The 20,231-nt window shown below is 46.4% G+C and overlaps 1 protein-coding gene, 2 non-coding genes and 1 pseudogene across 3 annotated transcripts; 1 reads left to right on the top strand and 3 right to left on the bottom strand.

Annotated features, from left to right (window-relative positions):
* Nucleotides 1–214: 214 nt before the first annotated feature.
* Nucleotides 215–392, bottom strand: LOC137302606 (U2 spliceosomal RNA; annotated as a pseudogene).
* A 5,309-nt stretch (nt 393–5,701) lies between these two features.
* LOC137302221 (probable G-protein coupled receptor 139) lies at nt 5,702–19,372 on the bottom strand. Its single transcript, XM_067971877.1, has 3 exons — nt 19,288–19,372; nt 9,399–9,521; nt 5,702–6,609 (listed from the first exon to the last, which is right to left on the bottom strand). Exons 1-3 carry the CDS (start codon nt 19,370–19,372, stop codon nt 5,702–5,704), a joined length of 1,116 nt encoding a protein of 371 aa, XP_067827978.1.
* Nucleotides 14,376–14,448, top strand: trnaf-gaa (transfer RNA phenylalanine (anticodon GAA)). Its single transcript has one exon. It is a non-coding gene; the product is annotated as a tRNA-Phe (tRNA).
* On the bottom strand, nt 16,640–16,711 carry trnah-gug (transfer RNA histidin (anticodon GUG)). Its single transcript has one exon. It is a non-coding gene; the product is annotated as a tRNA-His (tRNA).
* Nucleotides 19,373–20,231: the final 859 nt, after the last annotated feature.

Here is a 20,231-nt window from a genome sequence, read left to right as displayed (position 1 = left end):
GCACTGCAAAATATTCCACAGGACCCCGGCAAAGACTGATCCTCACAGACTGATCTCAATGACCCCTAACATTACATCATACCTAAAAACAGCAGAAGAGCCTTAAACAAACTACAGAACTAACAAGTGAACCAGTGGAGTCAGCTAGGGTTCTGGGCCAGGTCGGGTTTCCAGGTCTGCTTGGTGTTTCAGGTCTGTTTAGGATTTGCCGTATTTTAATATTCTGAGTCCGTTTAGGATAATGGATCAGTTTAGGGTTCAGATCAGCTTGTGGACGGAGCAAGCCCCGATTCCATCTCCCTGTTCCAAAAATCAAATTAATATAGGGTCCCCAGATAGGGGACGTATCAGATATTAAACTGATAAGAACAGATTTTTTTTTCAAAAAATATACTTATTCATAAAATTTGTAACAATACATACAATACAGTTGTCATCACATTTCAAACATACACAATACAGAATATACTTTTTGCAAGATACATAAAGTACAGTTCAATTATGATTCCAACAATACAGTTACACATTGTTCATAATTACAGTTCATGACACTCGAGGGTGCCTTATTGCATTACAATCAATAAGCTTATTGATTACAGATTCATTACAGGTAGTAATGAATCTGTAATGAATTATACAGCTCCTGTAATGAATCATTACAGGAGCTGTATAAAACACTGGTTCGGCCACAGCTGGAGTACTGTGTGCAGTTCTGGTCGCCACACTACAGGAAGGATGTGATCGTTTTGGAGAGGGTGCAGAGGAGATTCACCAGGATGTTACCAGGGCTGGAGCGCTTCAGCTATGAAGAGAGACTGGGAAGATTGGGTTTGTTTTCCTTGGAGCAGAGGAGGCTGAGGGGGGACATGATTGAGGTGTACAAAATTATGAGGGGCACAGATAGGATGCTTTTTCCCTTCGTTGAGGGTTCGAAAACAAGGGGACATAGATTCAAGGTAAAAGGCGGGAGGTTTAGAGGGGATTTGAGAAAGAACTTTTTCACCCAGAGGGTGGTTGGAGTCTGGAACTCACTGCCTGAAAGGGTTGTGGAGGCAGGAACCCTCACAACATTCAAGAAGCATTTGGATGAGCACTTGAAATGCCATAGCATACAAGGCTACGGACCAAATGCTGGAATATGGGATTAGAGTAGACAGGGCTGATGGCCGGCGCGGACACGATGGGCCGAAGGGCCTCTATCCGTGCTGTATGACTCTATGACTCTATGACATTACATTTCATTACATAAATTTGTATTTTACATTCTGCCCGAGGTGGGTTTTCCCTGATTGCAGCCCCTCGGTTTACAATTGTGGGAGAGCTCGAAACAATAGCCTTTCCCCACAGAGCCTTTGCGGCGGCCGCACCCAGCTTCAGTGCATCCCTGAGCACGTGGACCTGGACCTTGGAATGTGCCAGTCTGCAACACTCGGTCGAGGACAGCTCCTTGCGCTGGAAGACCAGCAAATTTCGGGCAGACCAAAAGGCATATTTCACCGAGTTGATGGTCTTCCAGTAGCAGTTGATATCTGTCTCGGAGTGCTTCCCTGGTAACAGCCCATAAAGCACAGAATCATGTGTCACAGAACTGCTCCCTTGTGGGAGAAACTAGAACCAGTTTAAAAATAAGGGGTCTCCCATTTAAGATGGAGATGAGGAGAAATTTTTCTCTCAGAGGGTCGTGAGTCTGTGGAACTCCCTTCTCCAGAGAGCAGCGGAGGCAGGGTCATTGAATATTTTTATGGCTAAGTTATATAGATTCCTGATTAACAAGGGAGTCAAAGGTTATCGTAGGTACACGGGAAAGTAGGGTTGTGGTCACAATCAGATCAGCCATCATCTTATCAAATGGCAGAGCAGGCTCGAGGGGCTGAATGGCCTACTCCTGCTCTTAATTCGTATGTATGAACCTGGACAGATACCACTGCATCTCTCTCCAGATCTTCTTTGCAAAGGGACATTCCAGGAGGAGATGGGTGACGGTCTCGTCCCCATCGCAACTTCCTTGGGGACAGCGCACGGTGGCACTGAGAGGTCGGGAGTGCATGAAGGATCTGGTGGGAAGGGCCCTTCTCACCACCAGCTAAGCTACGTCTTGGTGCTTGTTTGAAAGCTCTGGCGATGAGGTGTTCTGTCAAATGACTTTGGCAGAAAGCCTCATCGCTGCACAATGGGGGAATCCTTCCAATCGAACACGAAGGATTGTTAATGTTGTGTCCACATCACATACTTCTGTGCCCCAATAGTTTGTTGTGACACACAATCCATTTCTCTTGTTGTATTTTATACGATTACCGTGCACGTTTCTGTTCTTATGGAGGTGTCTGTGGGTTCCTGTGGGCTTGATGTTGGTAATTTCAGCCTCCAATGCCTGTGTTTGAATACAGCCCACACTGACAGGAGGTAAATCTGTTTCACCTGCTGCTTGTAAGGATCCCACATAAAATCAGTCTGGGCAGCATCAATCCATTACTTACTGGGAATGGGCCCACCGCAAATATTGTATTTAATTAATGATCTCACTCAGATAAGATCAGAGCATGTGGAGTCAGGACGAAGAGCAGAATTATTCGCAAGCTGGGTACAAAACAGAAAACAGAGAGTAAGTGTTAAAGGTAGTTACTCAGACTGGCAAAAGTTCTGAGTGGTGAATCACAGGGATTGGTGCTGGGACCACTGTCTTCACCATTTATATAAACGATTTGGACTTGGGAATTGGAAGTATAATTTCAAAATTTGCGGACAACACCAAACTGGTGGGTATAGTTAATACTGAGGAGGAGTGTGACATAATACAGGAAGATATAAATAAATTTGCACAATGGGCGTGTAACTGGCAAATGAATCTCAATATAGATAAGTGTGAGGTTTTAAATTATGATGGGAAGAATAAGTGGGCCACTGCTTCAATAATGGGGTAAAGGAGCAGAGGCGTCGAGGGGTACAGATACACAAATCACTAAAAGTAACAACACAGGTTAATAAGGCCATTAAAAAAGCAAACCAACACTGGGGTTCATTTCTAGAGGGATAGAATTGAAAAGCAGAGAAGTTATGTTAAACTTATATAGAACCTTGGTTAGACCACACTTGGAGTACTGTGAACAGTTCTGGTCTCCATATTATAAAAATAATATAGAGGCACTCTATAGAGTAGGTGAAAAAAAGATTTACGAGGATGATCCCAAAACCGAGAGGTTATCCCTAACAGGAAAGATTGAACAGGCTGGGGCTCTTTTCTTGAGAAAAGAGAAGACTGAGAGCTGACCTGATGGAGATCTTTAAGATCATGAGAGGGTTTGATAGAGGAGTCGTAGAGAAGATATTTCCACTTGCGGGGGAGACCAGAACTGGGGGCCATAAATATAAGATAGTCACTAATAAATCCAATAGGGAATTCAGGAGAAACCTATTTACCCAGAGAGTGATTCGAATGTGGAACTTGCTGCCACAAGGAGTAGTTGAGGCGAATAGCAGAGATGCATTTAAGGAGAAGCTCGATCAGCAGATGAGGGAGAGAAGAATAGAAGAATATGCTGATAGGGTTAGATGAAGCAGGGAGGGAGGGGGCTTGTGTGGAGCATAAACACCGGCATAGACCTGTTGTGGGGAATGGCCTATTTCTGTGCCATACATTCTATGTAAGATAGGCTGCAGCATGGCTGGTGTTAAAAGTGAATCAGTGTCAAACTGGTGAAAATGTCGGTGCTATTGGGGTGTTGGGGCCGCATCACCTTCCTTAGAATTAATAATAATAGTAACAAAACTTCACTCATTTAATCTTCTAATATGCAGAGCATATCTTTGCTTAGTTCGTGAATAATGAACCTAGGCCCTGTGAGTACAATTGCAACTGACTGTCCACAAAGTTTAATGGAAACTGAGCAACTTGTGTTGATGTATCACCAGCCTGAAAATATAGGGCTCGATTTTAAAAGTAAAGAACGGGTGGGTTGGGGGCGGGGGTGCATTGAAAATTGCCACCATTTCAGACCTGTCTCCAACCCGCCCATTTCCCGTTTTCACGGGGGCGGGCGACCAACCCACTCCCAGGGGGCGGGTCGGGCCTCATAACCTTTCAAGGAGGCTTCACGCATCCATTTTTTACTAATTCCCGATTTCAACCCCGGGGGGGCCGGATTCCTGGGCCTTCTGTTTTACTCCTCGTGAAAGGAGGTGAGAAGGCCCGAGAGTCACAGGTAGGTGCCTAGAAAGGCACAGCTTGTGGGCCCTGAGGAGCAGGAGTGCTTCCCCCAGGCCCAACAAGCCTACCTGCACCGACACCCCTCCCCCGATCCCAGACCCCCGACCCCGATCGTCCCCCTCCGACCCCCGACATTCCCCTCAATGATTGCTGACCCCTGCAATGACCCCCGATCCCATCCCACATGACTTGCGACCCCCGTGCCCACCTATGCCCATCCATGCCCCGTGCCCCCCATCCATGCAAACAAAGACTTACCTGAAGACGTCCTCTCCCTGGCTGGTTTCCCGTCCCACTGAGACCAGCCTGTCAATCAACCGGTCAGTCAGACGGGAAACAAAAAAAATAAAAGATGTCCTTTCGTCAAAATCTTAAGGATGTCACGGAAACCCGTACTCATGGGTTTCCTGACCTCAAATTGACCCGCCCCTTTCCCGGCTCCGTTTTAAAATCACCCTCATAATCTCTGAACATCAACCATGGAGTGGAGTGAACAAATAGGTGGCAGCTGCAGTTAAAGGCAGAGAAATGGAATATATAGAGAGAGACGGGTAGGGAGAGGGAGGGATGTGGAGAGACAGAGAAATGGAATATATGGAGAGAGGGAGGGTGGATAAAGAAAGGGAGCAACTTAAACAGAGAGGGGTGGACGGCAGACAGAGAGATCCAGGAACGGGGCAAAATGAGGGGATTGTGTAGAAAACGGGTCAGCAAAATTGCAGACAACAGGGCCAGGCACAGAGAGAAAGTGGATCGGGACAGAGTGGGAGGGACCGAAATAATAAAATTTAAATTTGACACTTATTTTGGGTTGTTTGGTTTTTCTGCACATGAACACACCCTAAACCCCGCTTCTTGTAAAAGGGGGGCCAAAAAACACAAAAAAACTCAAAAAAAATCAAGCGTCATTCTGACTGCACTTCCAGTAAACACTTCAGAACCGAGCTGAGTGGAGGTCTGAGCAGAGCAAAACGACAGCCCTTGCCTGCCTCCTGAATCCGGGAGAAGGCAGAAAAAAAAACCATCAGTGATTCCCAGACTATTGAGGACCAACGGCTGTTAAAATATCACAGACACGGAGTTACAGGAATGTTTTAAGGGGGCCCAGAAATAGTTAAAAGAGAGAATTAACCCCACAGATGCTGTAGGCGGGGCTCGATTATTAGTCCGGTCCGGTGGAAACTAATATCCAGTCGCTAATTCACAGCCCTTCCTCCGGACAATTACATTTCGGGTCAGACTCCCTGAGGATGTGTTTAAAAAATGATCTGAATACAGGAACATGTTTTGATAATGTTACTGTCTGTTGCTTTTGCTCATTTTTTGTCGGCTGCTGTAAAATTAAATTTTGATCTAACTTTTGAGAAGAAATGTGTTGAAAGGAGATATCGATGGCCCTGATGCTGAGTCCCTTTGGTAAATTGAGGTGATAATTGTGATCTGGAATTGAGTTGTGATGTTGGGAAGTCAGTTCCAGCTTCACTTCAGCCGTTTTCCTCATTTGACCAATTTACCAATTAGAGTAAACGGATATTTAATCACATTGAGCAGCTCCTCTCTGAACTTACTCTGGGTCACTGTGTAAATGGCCGTGTTCGTGCAGGAACTCAGAAGCTGAAGCAGAATTCCCGCTTGTTCGAAGGTTGCAAAAGGGTTAAACAAAGATCGGCGGTGAAAGACACCTGAAATTCGATAATATAAAAAATATACGACCGTTGTCATCCAGAGCAGGAGAAAACTGCCGGATATGGCAAAAAGTAAAACGATGGACCTTCTGCGGTTCTTCATCTCAGGGTCCTTGTCATTCTCACCATTGCTGAGGTCCCGGAGGCTCCTTCGGGCCCGACTGGCCACTAAAATGCGTCTGACGGTGAGAGCATTAAACAATAAAATCAAACAGAATGGAAGCAACGGGGTTAACAGCTGTTCAATCCAAGAAAATGCGATCCATGTGGGTAGAATATAAAACTGTGATGATACAAGGCAACCCCACGGTATATTGTTAATTGTTACATACGGATACGGAACATACACGAAGGGCCGGGGAATGTTCTTTAAACCGAACAGCGCGCTCAAAGTCACGATAATCACAAGTGAAGTTTTCTCGGTGCAATATTTTGTTTTCAGCTTCTGACAACTAATGGCTACAAAACGATCAAAGGTAAAAGCGACCGTTAACCAAACAGAACTGTCTGTGGCAGTCGGAGCCAGGAAGAGAATGAATCTGCAAACAGGAGTGTAGAGCAGGAAAGTGTCCCCCCAAAAAAGATGAGCAATCCGATATAAGATCACATTACAGACAATCACCAGGAGATCCGCCGTCGCCATGGCCACCAGGTAGCGAGTGATACATTTGGAGAGGCCGCACTTTCCACGGGACAGGATCACAATCGCCAGCAAGTTCACTGAGAGAAAGAGAGAGACAGAAACAGTGAAATCACCAACCGGGCTGATCAATGAGCTCTCAGTTTAACCGATGTACATGGGCTATGATTGTGTTTATTTATTGGTTTTGCCCCTTGGCTTCTGCCTCCTGTTCCGAAGGGGCAGCTCATTCTGGGAGGTTCCTTTCGGGTGACGGTGGCCCCGGGATCCCTCACCCGACAGCTGAGTCCTCACTTGTGACCCTTGAGATTAAGTTTATTCAGTCGATTCCGACACTGGGAGGTCCACGGGGCAGGACGTCACCAACTATGAAAGTGAAAGGCGACAAGATAATTTCCCGTAAATTAGGCAGACAGGCTGGTGGAATGGGCGGGACATGGCAGATGAAATTTAATGCAGAGAATTGCGAAGTGATACATTTTGACAGGAAGCATAAGGAGAGGAAATATAAGCTAAATGGTACAATTCTAAAGGAGGTGCAGGAACGGAGAGATCTGGGGATATATGTGCACAATTCTTTCAAAAAGGAATTGGATAAATACTTGAAAGGAAAGAAAATTGCAGGGCTGCGGGGAAATGGGACAAACTGGATTGCTCTTACAAAGAGCCGGCACCGGCTTGATGGGCTGAATGGCCTCCTCTGTGCTGTAACTACTCTATGATTCTAAGAGATGGATCCCAGAAGCCGCACTATGTAAGAACAAATCACCACCAACTCTCATTCATGTTCTCCAGCTAAACCCCTCTCGAACTAATGCCAAGTCTGGTTTCCCCCACTCTCCACAATAACATACATGGGCAGCAGCATGCAGTCATTAGTACATAAGTACATAAGAACATAAGCAATAGAAGCAGGAGTAGGCCATCCAGCCCCTCGATCCTGCTCCGACATTCAATAAGATCATGGCTGATCTTCGACCTCAACTCCACTTTCCCGCCCGGTTCATTTTCTTGGAATCTAAAAATCTATCGATCTCAGTTTTGAATATATTCAATGACTCAGCATCCACAGCCTACTGGGGTAGAGAATTCCAAAGATTCACAACCCTTGGAGTGAAGAAATTCCTCCTCATCTCAGTCTTAAATATCTGACTCCTTATCCTGAGACAATGCTCTCTAGTTCTAGACTCTTCAGCCTGGGGAAACAGCCTCTCAGCCTCGACCCTGTCAAGCCCTCTCAGAATCTTACATATTTCAATGAGATCACTTCTCAATCTCCCAAACTCCAGAGATTATAGGTCCATTCTACTCAATCGCTCCTCACAACCCTCTCATCCCAGGAATTAATCGAGCGAACCTTCTATTTATAAGCTGTAATTCAGTTGGTAGCACTCTCGCCTCTGAGTCAAATGGTGGTGGGTTCAAAGCCCCACTCCACGAAAGTTGCACCAACAATCTCGGCCGATCTTCCAGTGTCAGACTGAGGGTGTTGCTCTGTCAGTAGATACTGCCTTTCAACCAACATCACTAAAAAATCAAATCATTTGGTGATTATCACATGGCTATTTGTGGGACTGTGCTATGAGCAAATTAGCTGCTGTGTTTCCTACATTACAACAGCAACCACACTTCAAAAGTACTTTATTGGTTGTAAAGCGCTTTGGCAGGTCGGGAAAGGCGTTAGGTAAATGCAAGACTTTCTTTCTTTTCTTCATTGCATCCCCTCGAAGACAAGTATATCCTTCCTTCGGTAAGGAGACCAAAACTGTACACAGTATCCAGGTGTGGTCTCACCAAAGCCCTGCACAATTGCAGCAAGACTTCCTTACTCTTGTACTCCAACCCCTTGCAATAAAGACCAACATTCCATTTGCCTTCCCAATTGCTTGCTGTAACTGCATGTTAACTTTCTGTGTTTTGTGTACAAGGACACACAAATCCCTCCGAACATCTACATTTAATAGTTTTTTATCATTTAAAAAAAAATCTGTTTTTCTATTCTTCCTACCAAAGTGAATAACCTCACATTTCCCCACATTATACTCCATCTGCCACCTTCTTGCCCACTCACTTAACCTATCCATCTCCCTTTGCTCACTCTTTGTGTCCTCCTCACAGCTTACTTTCCCACCGAGCTTTGTATCGACAGCAAACTTGGATACATTACACTCGGTCCCTTATCTAAGTCATTCATATAGATTGAAAATAGCTGTGGCCCAAGCACTGATCCTTGTGACACCCTACAAGTTACAGCCTGCTAACCTGAGAATGATCCGTTTATTCCTACAGTCACCTTTTTTCAACTAGCCCTTACAATACTTTAAACATCAAATGCATAAAAATCCTGTAAAGTCATTGCAGGAATATAATTACGATCTGAGAGGAACATTTGATGGGAATACAAGATTGTACCTTCAACTCAGGAGGACAGTTTCTGTCACATGTTTTATTTATCTGATGCGTATTCCGTTTGTTCCCTGTCCTTCTATCCTGAAGACACTGACTCATGCCGGGATACACAGCCGCAATCTGCTCTCCGGAACCCCAGGCGATCGGTCCTCGGGAAACACGACAATCTCACCCGGTCCTTCCTCACCCGATCTCCACAACAGGCGCGCTTTCACCAGGAGGCAGTGGATTACACTCAGGACTGTGCGCCCTGCCTGTTTTACCCCTGCCTGGCCAGGGAGCACCAAGGACACATTTAGACCCCAGACTCGACAGTTCAGCACAGAGCGAGGGTGAGTTACTCGGTGCATTGACCAATGGGATAAGAATGAAAGTTTTCGCTGTATCACAAAACTTTGCAAAATAACATTCCATGTTTACCAGACTCAGCGTTGAAATAGTTCAATGTTCTGTAACTTACACCATACGTGCTGATAATGACCTACCAGGTAACCCAATTGCTGCGAGAATAGGGTAATAAACTGCTTCTGTCTCCGCAATTGCAGGCACATGCATTTCTCTGTGGAGACGATTAATTTCGATGCTGTAAAGAGGTATGCGGACTTCAATGTCAGGTAACGAAGTTAAAGCAGCGAGATACTTATAGTTTAAGTAAACCTCTCATGAGACAATTAAATCGCATATCTGCTGATATTACTTACAGACTCTTGAACAAACAGGTTTTGGTCCCATCTGACCTTTGACTATCACACTCATTAAGGTGACGGAACATTACACATCGACCAGCTGAGTAACCTTTTGGAACAGTGAATTGTACAAAGGCAGAGCCACAATTTCTAAGTTAAGTATATTAAATGAAGATTGAAACCACAAGCACACCGTGCAAAAAATATCGAAACTCAGTTCACCAATGTGAAAGTTCTCCTTGAATTTTCTGTTCTCCCATTGCCAGCCTGGTCCGACTATTCCCTCTATCGCCACTGGTAGTTTGTGAATTGTAATTCAGTTTAAATGGAAAAAAACAAAATTAACCTGGAACAAAAAGTGACTACGAAGCTGTCAGGTTATCCGAAGTGGTTCACTATTGTCGTTTAGGGCAGGAAACCTGCCGTGCTTACCGGTCTGGCCTATACGTGATGATGAACTGCCCTCTGAAATGGCCAAGCAAGACACTCAGTTGAATCAAACCGCTACAAAAAAAGGCTGAGAAGAATAAAATCGGACGGACCACTTGGCTGCCTCCCAAGCATCGAATTCGGACATGACAAAGGCACACCCAGCCCAGTCGACCATGAAAACTCTTCCAACATCTGGGGACTGGTGCCAAAGTTGGGACAGCAGTCCCACATTCTAGTCAATCTTACAGAATCAAAGCTATCAGCAAAAGTCCCATCATCATCCTTGGGTACATCCTCTCCCACCGGCAGGTCTGACCCACCAGAAGTGGATATACAGTGTGGTGCGAGTGACCCTGGAATTCTTCAACATTGAGTCTGGACCACATGAAGTCTCAAGGCCTCAGGTCAAACATGGGCAAGAAAACCTCTTGCTGACTATCACCTATCACCTCGCCTCAACTGATGAATCAGTTCTCCTCCATGTTGAACACCACTTGGAGGAAGCACAGAATATACTTTGGGTGGGGATTTCAATGTCAGTCAACAAAAGTGGCTCAGTAAAACCACCATTGACAGAGCTGGCAGAATCCTGAAGGATATAGCTACTAGACTGGGCTTGTGACAGTTAGTGACAGAAACAACATAAGGTAACAATCTACTTGACACCGTCCTCACCAATCCACCTGTCACCAATGCATCTGTTCATGACAGTATTGGTGGGAGTGACCACCGCACAGTCCTTGTGGAGACCAGGTCCCAACGAGGAAGCCCTCCATCGTGTCATGTGACATTCTCAACTTGCTAAATAGGAAAGATTAAGAACAGATCTAGCAGCTCATAACTGGGCATTCACGAGGCACTGTTTTGCCATTGGCAGCAGCAGAATTTTAATCCACCACAATCCGTAACCTCATGTCCCGGCATATCTCTCATTCCTCCATCACCATCAAGCCAACCCTGGTTCAATGAGTAGTGTAGAAGTGCATCTCTGGATCAGCATCAGGTGTAGCTGAAAATGAGATGTCAACCTGGTGAAGCTTCAACACAGGACTACATGCTAAACAGCGGAATCAGTAGGCGATAGACAGAGCTAAATGATCCCATAACCAATGTATCTGGTCCAAATTCTGCAGTCCTGCCATATCCAGTCAAAAATGGTGGCGGAGAATTAAGAAATTAACGGGACGCAGAGGCTCCCTGAACATCCCCATCCTCAAAGGTGGTGGAGCGCAGTATGTGAGTGCAAAAGACAAGGCTGAAGTGTTCGCAGCCATCTTCAGCAAGAAGCACCAAAGGGATGATCCTTCTCAGCCTCCTCCTGAGGTCCCCACCATCACAAATGCCAGTCTTCAGCCAATTCGATTCACTCAACAAGATATCAAGTCACGGATGAACGCACTGGACACAGTAAAACTATGTGCCCCAACAACATCCCAGCTGAAAACGTGTTGCAGAACCAGCCAAGCTGTTCCACTACATCGACAACACTGGCATCTACCAGTAGGAAGAATAAGGAGGCCTCACACTACTTGGATAATAAAAGTCCAAATTGGATGGAGGACCAAATGGTCTAGGGGTACAGATACACAAATGACTAAAAGTAGTGACGCAGATTAATAAGGCCATAAAAAGGCAAATCAAGCACTGGGGTTCATCTCTAGAGGGAAAGAATTCAAAAGCTGAGAAGTTATGTTAAACGCTTATAGAACACATGGAGTACTGGTCACAGTTCTGGTCTCCATATTATAGAAAGGATATAGAGGCATTGGAGAGGATGCAAAAAAGATTCACAAGTATGATACCAGAACTGAAAGAATATATGATGTGGAGATGCCGGTGATGGACTGGGGTGGACAAATGTAAGGAATCTTACAACACCAGGTTATAGTCCAACAGTTTTAATTGAAAATCACAAGCTTTCGGAGCTTTCCTCCTTCGTCAGGTGTGTGAAGGTTTCCATAAAAGCTCCGCATGTATAGTAACAGAACAATGCCTGGCGATTACAGATAATCTTTCCAACTGCCTGTTATCACACCTCTGCATGGATGGTGTTCAGACAGGGGAACATTACACCCAAGACCACTGAATACGCAAGCGGTCAGATTACAAAGACATAAGAACATAAGAACATAAGAAATAGGAGCAGGAGTAGGCCAATCGGCCCCTCGAGCCTGCTCCGCCATTCAATAAGATCATGGCTGATCTGATCCTAACCTCAAATCTGAATTCATATCCAATTTCCTGTCTGCTCCCCATAACCCCTAATTCCCTTTACTTCTAGGAAACTCTCTATTTCTGTTTTAAATTTATTTAATGATGTAGCTTCCACAGCTTCCTGGGGCAGCAAATTCCACAGACCTACTACCCTCTGAGTGAAGAAGTTTCTCCTCATCTCAGTTTTGAAAGAGCAGCCCCTGATGCTAAGATTGTGCCCCCTCGTTCTAGTTTCACCCATCCTTGGGAACATCCCTACCGCATCCACCCGATCAAGCCCCTTCACAATCTTATATGTTTCAATAAGATCGCCTCTCATTCTTCTGAGCTCCAATGAGTAGAGTCCCAATCTACTCAACCTCTCCTCATATGTCCGCCCCCTCATCCCGGGGAAAAAAAGAGACAGAGAGAGAGACAAAGAATGGCCAGTTGTATTAAAAACAGATAAGTTTTTTTTTTCTCTTCCCCCCCCCCCCCCGCCGCGGTGGGGTTACATGTAGCGCAACATGAACCCAAGATCCCGGTTGAGGCCATCCTCATGGGTGCGGAACTTGGCTATCAATTTCTTCTCGACGATTTTGCATTGTCGTGTGTCTCGAAGGCCGCCTTGGAGAACGCTTACCCGAAGATCGGAGGCTGAATGTCCTTGACTGCTGAAGTGTTCCCCGACTGGGAGGGAACCCTCCTGTCTGGCGATTGTTGTGCGGTGCCCGTTCATCCGTTGTCGCAGTGTCTGCACGGTCTCGCCAATGTACCATGCTCCGGGGCATCCTTTCCTGCAACGTATGAGGTAGACAGGCACCTTAGCCAGTGCGTGCAGTTTCTCCTTATTTACTCGATCAAAACCCCTCTTAATTTTGAACACGTGGATTACTTCTACCCTTAACCTTCATTGCTCGAAGCAGAACAATCCCAGGTTCTCGATTCTCTCCACACAACTAAACCCCATCCCTGGTATAATTCTGAAAATCTCCTCTCCATCCTCTCCAAGACCTTGACCTCCTTAATAAATTATAGTGAGATGAACTAACATATCACAGGCCGGGGATCCAACTTGCCCTGTGGGGCTCAGTACCACACGGGTGAATCCAGGTAACTCAGCTCAGGCCGAGGACTGAGCCTCGGCTTTTCTTGCTCCGGGGCTCAGTAGCACACCTCGTGAGATCAGCTAACTCAGTACAGGCTGGAGATTGAACATGTGCCCATCCTGCTCTGTGTGGGACTCAGTACCACACCAGTTGAGATCAGCTCACTCAGCACAGGCCGGGATGGTGGAGAGAGACAGAGACACGGGTTGTGATCTGTAACTTTTTATAAACACTTCAGTTTATTTCACTCCGTGTCCAACACCGTGCGATCTCCCCTGGTGTGTCAGCTTTCTGTGTTCATACAGTGTAATGTATTGAATTGTCTCTTGGATCACACGGGGTGGTAGACGGGGGTCTGTGTGCGGAGGGTTCAGGGGGTGAGCTCTGATTCCCGCCCTCTTCTGGATTGAAAGGAGAAAAGAATGAATGAGAGAGAGAAGCGATGTGGGAGAAGGGATGATGGAAGAATTTGTCCGTGAACCTGATTAAAGTGGCCCAAAAACAAGATAATATTAAGATATCATCAGCAGAACATTAATACAAGCTGTAAAACAAAAGCAAAATGCTGCAGATGCTGGAAATCTGAAGTAAAAACAGAAAATGCTGGAAATACTCAGCAGGTCAGACAGCATCTGTGGAGAGAGTTCTGATGAAAGGTCATCGACCTGAAAGGATGTTTCTCTCTCCACAGATGCTGCCTGACCTGCTGAGTGTTTCCCGCATTTTCTGTTTTTATTATTAATATAACCTGAGCTCTGTCGAGCGTTTGTTGGTCGTTTCACTGATAAAGCTGGGAATTGAGGGGAAGCTGGTTCATGGCGAACCCCAGCTCTGAATCCCCCCTGCAAAGTGTTCAAGGAATGTTTAATATAAATGAGATTCAACGACAGGATCAGAAAATCTCTCCTTGATGGTCGGTCTCATTCTCCCGAAGTGAGGAATGAGCGGGAGGGGCAATTCCACCCGGGGTTATATTTTATTCCAAGAGGCTGAACCAAAAGATCAGTTTGCGGTGGGGCCGAAATAGCTTAGTTGGGAGAGCGTTAGACTGAAGATCTAAAGGTCCCTGGTTCGATCCCGGGTTTTGGCAGTTTTGGGTTATTTTGTTTCTTCTTCTTTGGGCCGATTCTCGAACATTTGTTTGCACTGACATTTTTACCCAACAGTGAACGGTTGGGGATGGAATAGAGAGACATCAAGGATGTCTGTATTTAGCTTTTATTTCTCTATTTCCTTCTGCCTTTCTCTCTGGTTTTTGTCTCTCTCGGTGCCCGATGAACATTTGATTTGATGCATTTGTCCTAAACTGATGCCTTTTCCACATCTCAGGGCGGTCAGACACGCTCTGTCTGTCTGTTACTGCTTGTGACCATTAACGGGAACAGGCCGCGAGTTAAACATTTATCAGCAAACGGCCAGAGAGATAACACAGCGGGAATAAAACACATTGCCTCACATTGTTAGACACCGAGTGACACAGATTGTAATGTGTGTCAGTAAACAGACCCGGAAAACAGAGTCCGAGAAAGGAAAGAAATCGAGAGATAGAAAAGAGTGATAAAAAGAAAGAAAACCCTTTCTCCACCCCAACAACAACAACAACTTGCATTTATATCGCGCCTTTAACGGAGTAAAACGTCCCAAGGCGCTTCACAGGAGCGATTATCAAACAAAATGTGACACTGAGCCAAATAAGGAGATATTGGGACAGGTGAGGTCGGTTTTAAGTGTCTTAAGGGAGGAGAGAGAGGTCGAGAGGCGGGAGGTTTAGGGAGGGAAATCCAGAGCTTTGGGCCCAGTCGGTTGAAGTCACGGCCGCCAATGGTGGAGCGATGAAAATCGTGGATGCGCAAGAGGCCTATTTTTTCATGCCCTCTCTTTGCTTTCCTATTTTCCTTTTTAATTTCACCAACGTTTAATGATTTCTCACCATTTAAAACATATTCTGTTCTTCTATTCTTCCCATCAAAGTGAATAACCTCACATTTCCCCTCATTATACTCCATCTGCCACCTTCTTGCCCACTCACTTAACCTGTCTATATCCCTTTGCAGACACTTTGTGTCCTCCTCACAGCTTACTTTCCTATCTATCTTTGTATCGTCAGCAAACTTGGACACATTGCACTCGGTCCCTTCATCTAAGTCGTTAATACAGATTGAAAATAGCTGACGCCCAAAAACGGCCGGCATTGCTCTCTGTTCAGTCAAGAGGAACTTCCCTGCCTGGAAATTGGTCCCAGCCTTGTTGAGGTGCAACACGTCCATCTTGTGCAGGTCTTTAATATTAATCAATGCACAATGAGGCCCTGGGAAAGTGAGTATCTCTCCACAGATACTGTCTGACCTGCTGAGTGTTGACAGCAGTTTCAGGGTTTATTTTTGAGCTTTCACTATAGCAGTTTTCCTGACAACCTGCAATTTGCCTCAAGGACGCAGCTTCAAGAACAACTTTCTTGTGCTCTTTTCACACACAAGATCGCACTTTCCTTTCCGACACACGCGCTTTAAAATCTGCTGTTTCCACACACAGCGTCCTGCACCACGAGAATTTGAAAGACCTTCTGCTCATGGCCTGTAATCGCCCCTTTTTCCCCACAGGCGCTCTTTACATTTATCCTCGACTCGCTTCAATCTCACGCTTCAACAGAACTATTAAGATCAAGGCGGAACACTTCCGATCTTACTGCACCGCCCCAACTTGCCAAATGTGCACCTTTCAACCGCCATTCGCAGCTCTGTCGCGCTGCCCGTCGCTCACGCACCTCAACTGCTGAGAGAAAAGAGCCAACAAGCATCAAAACAAAAACCAGTTCTTCAGTTACCATCCCCTGGATCACAAGATTCCACAAGTAAATTTCGTGAACAATCGGGCGGCTGTCTTTCCAGAGACCAGCCCTGCTTTCGTCGTGTTTGTCTGTCGAGCGGTCACGCAGATCGAAATGTATCGACTGATTTCAAGGCACAAATGAACATTGGCGCGAATGGGACATGTGCCCAATAGAAACAGCGGTCGGAGCAGAACAAACTTGAAGGCATAAGATCGTGAAAGTGAATGTTAGAGTCGGCAATGTTCATGAAATGGAAGGAGGAAAGTAAAGGCGGCCTATTGACTGTGGAAGGAAGAAAAAGCTGGTTGAACAGGCGGGTTTGAACTGCGGCACATGAAGTACAGGCATGTGAGAGTGCTGGGATTTGATGGAATATTTGGTTTTATTTCATGTATTAAAGATTGATATATTACTGCATTCGATGAGCAAGAGAGGCAGAAGACAAAAACGATGCCATGACTCGGATTCGAACCGAGGTTGCTGCGGCCACAACGCAGAGTACTAACCACTATACGATCACGGCACCACACCACAACTGGAACTGCTCTACCTGTAGTATTTATAAAGCTCCTTTAAGGTAGCAAAAGATCCCAAGGGGCTTCACAGTCACGTTTTCAAACAAAATTTGACACAACCACAGAAGGAGATATCAGAAGCAAAATACTGCCGATGCTGGAAATTTGAAAAAAGAAACAGAAAATGTTGTAAATAATCAACAAGTCAGGCAGCATCTGTGGACAGAGAAACAGAGTTAACGTTTCAGGTCGATGATCCGTCGTCAGAACTGGAAAAGGTTGAAGATTAAACAGAAATTGTGCACTTTGATTGATACTCACGTTATTCACATCTTACACTCGCAACACCTCCGGCCGCCAATCAGGACTTTGCTGATTTGAGCAGAGTTCAGTGAGCAATGCAAAATTCATCCACCGTGGCTTCGGATTGGACTGAAACCCAGGACTTCTGGATGAATATCAGGAAGGAACCAACACATCAAACGGTAAATGCAATAATGGCGCGGATGGGATAAAAACCATGCGTGGAGAGAGAGGTCGAGAGTGAGCATGTGGCGGTGCGTGGCGTTGAGCGTGGATCTCAGGAAGAGGCGGGAGCAGTGGTTGGAGGAACGCTGAATATCATGGAGATATCTGGAATCATGGGTGGATCCGAAACATGAAGGGTGGAATTTAAGTTGGAATCCACGTGGAATAAGTCGGAGCCGGACACAGTTGCTGAGGAAGGAGATGTGTCTGTGAAAGTGAGTTTCAGTAGAAACCTGATCAAACACTCTCTCTTCAGCAGCACCGACTCTCTCTACTTCAGAGCTGTCCTGGTCCGCAGTTCCATTTCATCCTTCGCCTCATCCGGCGCTTCAACAAAAAACTTTTTTCCTTCCTTTCAGGTGTCAAGGACCGCAAGTTTCAACAACTCTTAGATACCAACAACCCTCCCGATCCTTCTTCCCCTTCACTTTCCTCTGACCCCACCCCTCCCTCCAATCTCTTTGTCGTGTTTTCACCATTCCCTCTGACCTTCCCCTCTCTGACCCCGAACGTCAGTCCTCAGCAAAGGCTTCAGTTTCATCCCCTTACGCCCCCACCTCAATGGGTTTCGAGCTCGACACGATGCTGAGCTCTTCTTCCGTCGCCTTCACCTCCGCGCCCATTTCTTTGTCCAGGAGTCTTCCCCCCGCACAGCGGACCCTGTCTCCCATCTTCAGATTTCTCGTTCCACCTGGACCCCTCCCTCTATCCTCTTACCCTCTCTTGATCTTTCCATTGGGAACTGCCAGCGTGACATCGGCCGGCTCAATTTCTTTACTCCCCTCACTCACTCTAACCTCCCTCCATCTGAACTCGCAGCACTCCGTTCTCTCAGGTCCAACCCTGACATTGTCATTAAACCTGCTGACAATGGCGGTGCTCTTGTTGTTGTGAGGCGAACAGACCTCTACCGAGCGGCGGCTGAACGCCAACTCTCCGATACCTCCTCCTACCTTCCCTTGGAGCGTGATCCCACCACCGAACATCAAGCCATAGTTTCCCAGGCCGTCAATGACCTCATCTCCTCTGGAGATCTTCCTCCACAAGGCCTCCACCTCATTGTCCCCCAACCCCGCTTCTAACTCCTTCCAAGATCCACATGCAGAACTGACCCAGGAGATCCATCGTCTCAGCCTGTTCGTGCCCCCGGATAATTATTTCTTCCTAGTTTGTCTCTACTTTCTCTCCCCTCGTCCAGCCTATTCCGACCTATCTCCACGAATCTTACAACTCCATGCGCCACTTGAACAATTTCCAGTTCCCCGGCACTAACCATCTCTTTTTCACCATGGACTTCCAGTCCGTCTACACCTCCACCACCACCCCCCCCCCCCCCCCACCCCCACCCCCCACAACAGGACGGCCTGCGGGCCCTCCGCCTATTCCATGAACGAAGGCCCAACCTATCCCCATCCTCCACCACTCTCCTCCGTCTGGCTGAACTTGTTCTTACTTTGGACAACTTCTCCTTTGACTCCACTCACTTTCTCCAAATGAAAGATGTCACTATGGGAACTCATGTGGGTCCGAGCTATGCCTGACTTTTTCTGGGGGATACGTGGAAGATTCTTTGTTCCAGTACTACTCTGTTCCCCTCACCTCTTTTTCTGGTACATCGATGTCACTTCCTGCTCTCGCCCCAATCAAGTTCGCTTCCAATTTCCACCCTCCCCTCGCCTTCACACGGTCCATCTCTGAACCTTCCATTCCCTTCCTCGACTTCTCTATCTCCATTTCCGGGGATGGTCTGTCAACCAATATCTGTTATAAGGCCACCGACCGCAGCAGCTACCTTGATTACACTTCATCCCACCCCGCTTCCTGTAAGGACTCTATTCTGTTCTCCCAGTTTCTCCATCTCCGTCGTGTCTGTTCTGATGATGCCACCATCCACACAAATGCTTCCGATATGTCTTCCTTTTTCCTCAATCGAGGATTCCCCTCCACTGCAGCTGACTGGGCCCTCGACTGTGTCGGTCCTATTGACTCCACTTCTGCCCTTACCCCTTCCCCTCCCTCCCTCCCAGAACCATGATAGGGTCCCCCTTGTCCTTACCTTCCACCTCACCAGCCTCCACATTCAATGTATGATCCTCCGCCATTTTCTCCACGTACAAGCGCGATGCCACCACCAAAAACATCTTCCCCTCCCCTCCCCTTTCAGCCTTCATAATGGACCGCTCCCTCCACAACACCCTGGTCCACTCTTCCATCACCCCAAACACCCGCTCTCCTCCCCACGGTACCTTCCGACTCGAGCGCAGGAGATGCAACACCTACCCTTTCACCTCCTCCCTTCCCACCTTCCAGGGCCCCAAACATTCCTTCCAGGTGAAACAGCGATTTATTTGTAATCGTTTTGCTGAACACCTCCGCTCAGTCCACAAGCGTGACCCTGAGCTTCCGGTCTCTTGCCATTTTAATTCCCCGTCCCAATCCCACTCTGACCTCTCTGTCCTCGGCCTCCGACTCCGTTCCAATGAAGCTCAACATAAGCTCGAGAAACAGCACCTCATCTTTCGATCAGGCTCTTTACAACCTTCTGAACTCAACATTGATTTCAATAACTTCAGATCATAAACACTGCTCACATTTTTTTCGGAGATCAAGTGCTGATTGTGGTTCTAATGTTGCCATTTACAGCTCCTCTTGACCCATCTTTTGTTTCTTTACTTGTCCCATTACCACCCTCCTTGCCTTGCACCATCATCCCTTTTATTATTTAATCACTCCTGCCCTCCACCCGATCAGAGACATTCCCTTTTGTTATTTCCTCCCCTCCCCTTCCTCCCCCATCCCTTTTCCTGACTCTGTACTTGCTAAAAAAACTGTTTAATCTTCAACCTTTTCCATTTCTGACGAAGGGTCATCGACCTGAAACGTTAACTCTGTTTCTCTCTCCACAGACGCTGCCTGACTTGCTGATTATTTACAGCATTTTCTGTTTTTATTTCAAATTTCCAGCATCTGCAGTATTTTGCTTCTAATATCTCCTTTTGT

The sequence above is a fragment of the Heptranchias perlo genome, chromosome 35 (assembly GCF_035084215.1).
Source record: "Heptranchias perlo isolate sHepPer1 chromosome 35, sHepPer1.hap1, whole genome shotgun sequence".
Taxonomy (NCBI): domain Eukaryota; kingdom Metazoa; phylum Chordata; class Chondrichthyes; order Hexanchiformes; family Hexanchidae; genus Heptranchias; species Heptranchias perlo.
The sequence above is the reverse complement of the archived record's forward strand: the minus strand, read 5'-3'. Positions and strand labels throughout refer to the sequence as shown.

Excerpts from the sequence above, each read along its gene's own strand:
- LOC137302221 (XM_067971877.1), bottom strand. The coding sequence starts at position 19,372 with ATGTTTTTGGTGGTGGCATCGCGCTTGTACGTGGAGAAAATGGCGGAG. Across the intron at positions 9,522-19,287 it reads GGAGGCTGGTGAGGTGGAAG|CATCGAAATTAATCGTCTCC; the intron begins GTAAGGACAAGG and ends ACCTCTTTACAG. Across the intron at positions 6,610-9,398 it reads TCATTATCAGCACGTATGGT|TGAACTTGCTGGCGATTGTG; the intron begins GTAAGTTACAGA and ends TCTTTCTCTCAG.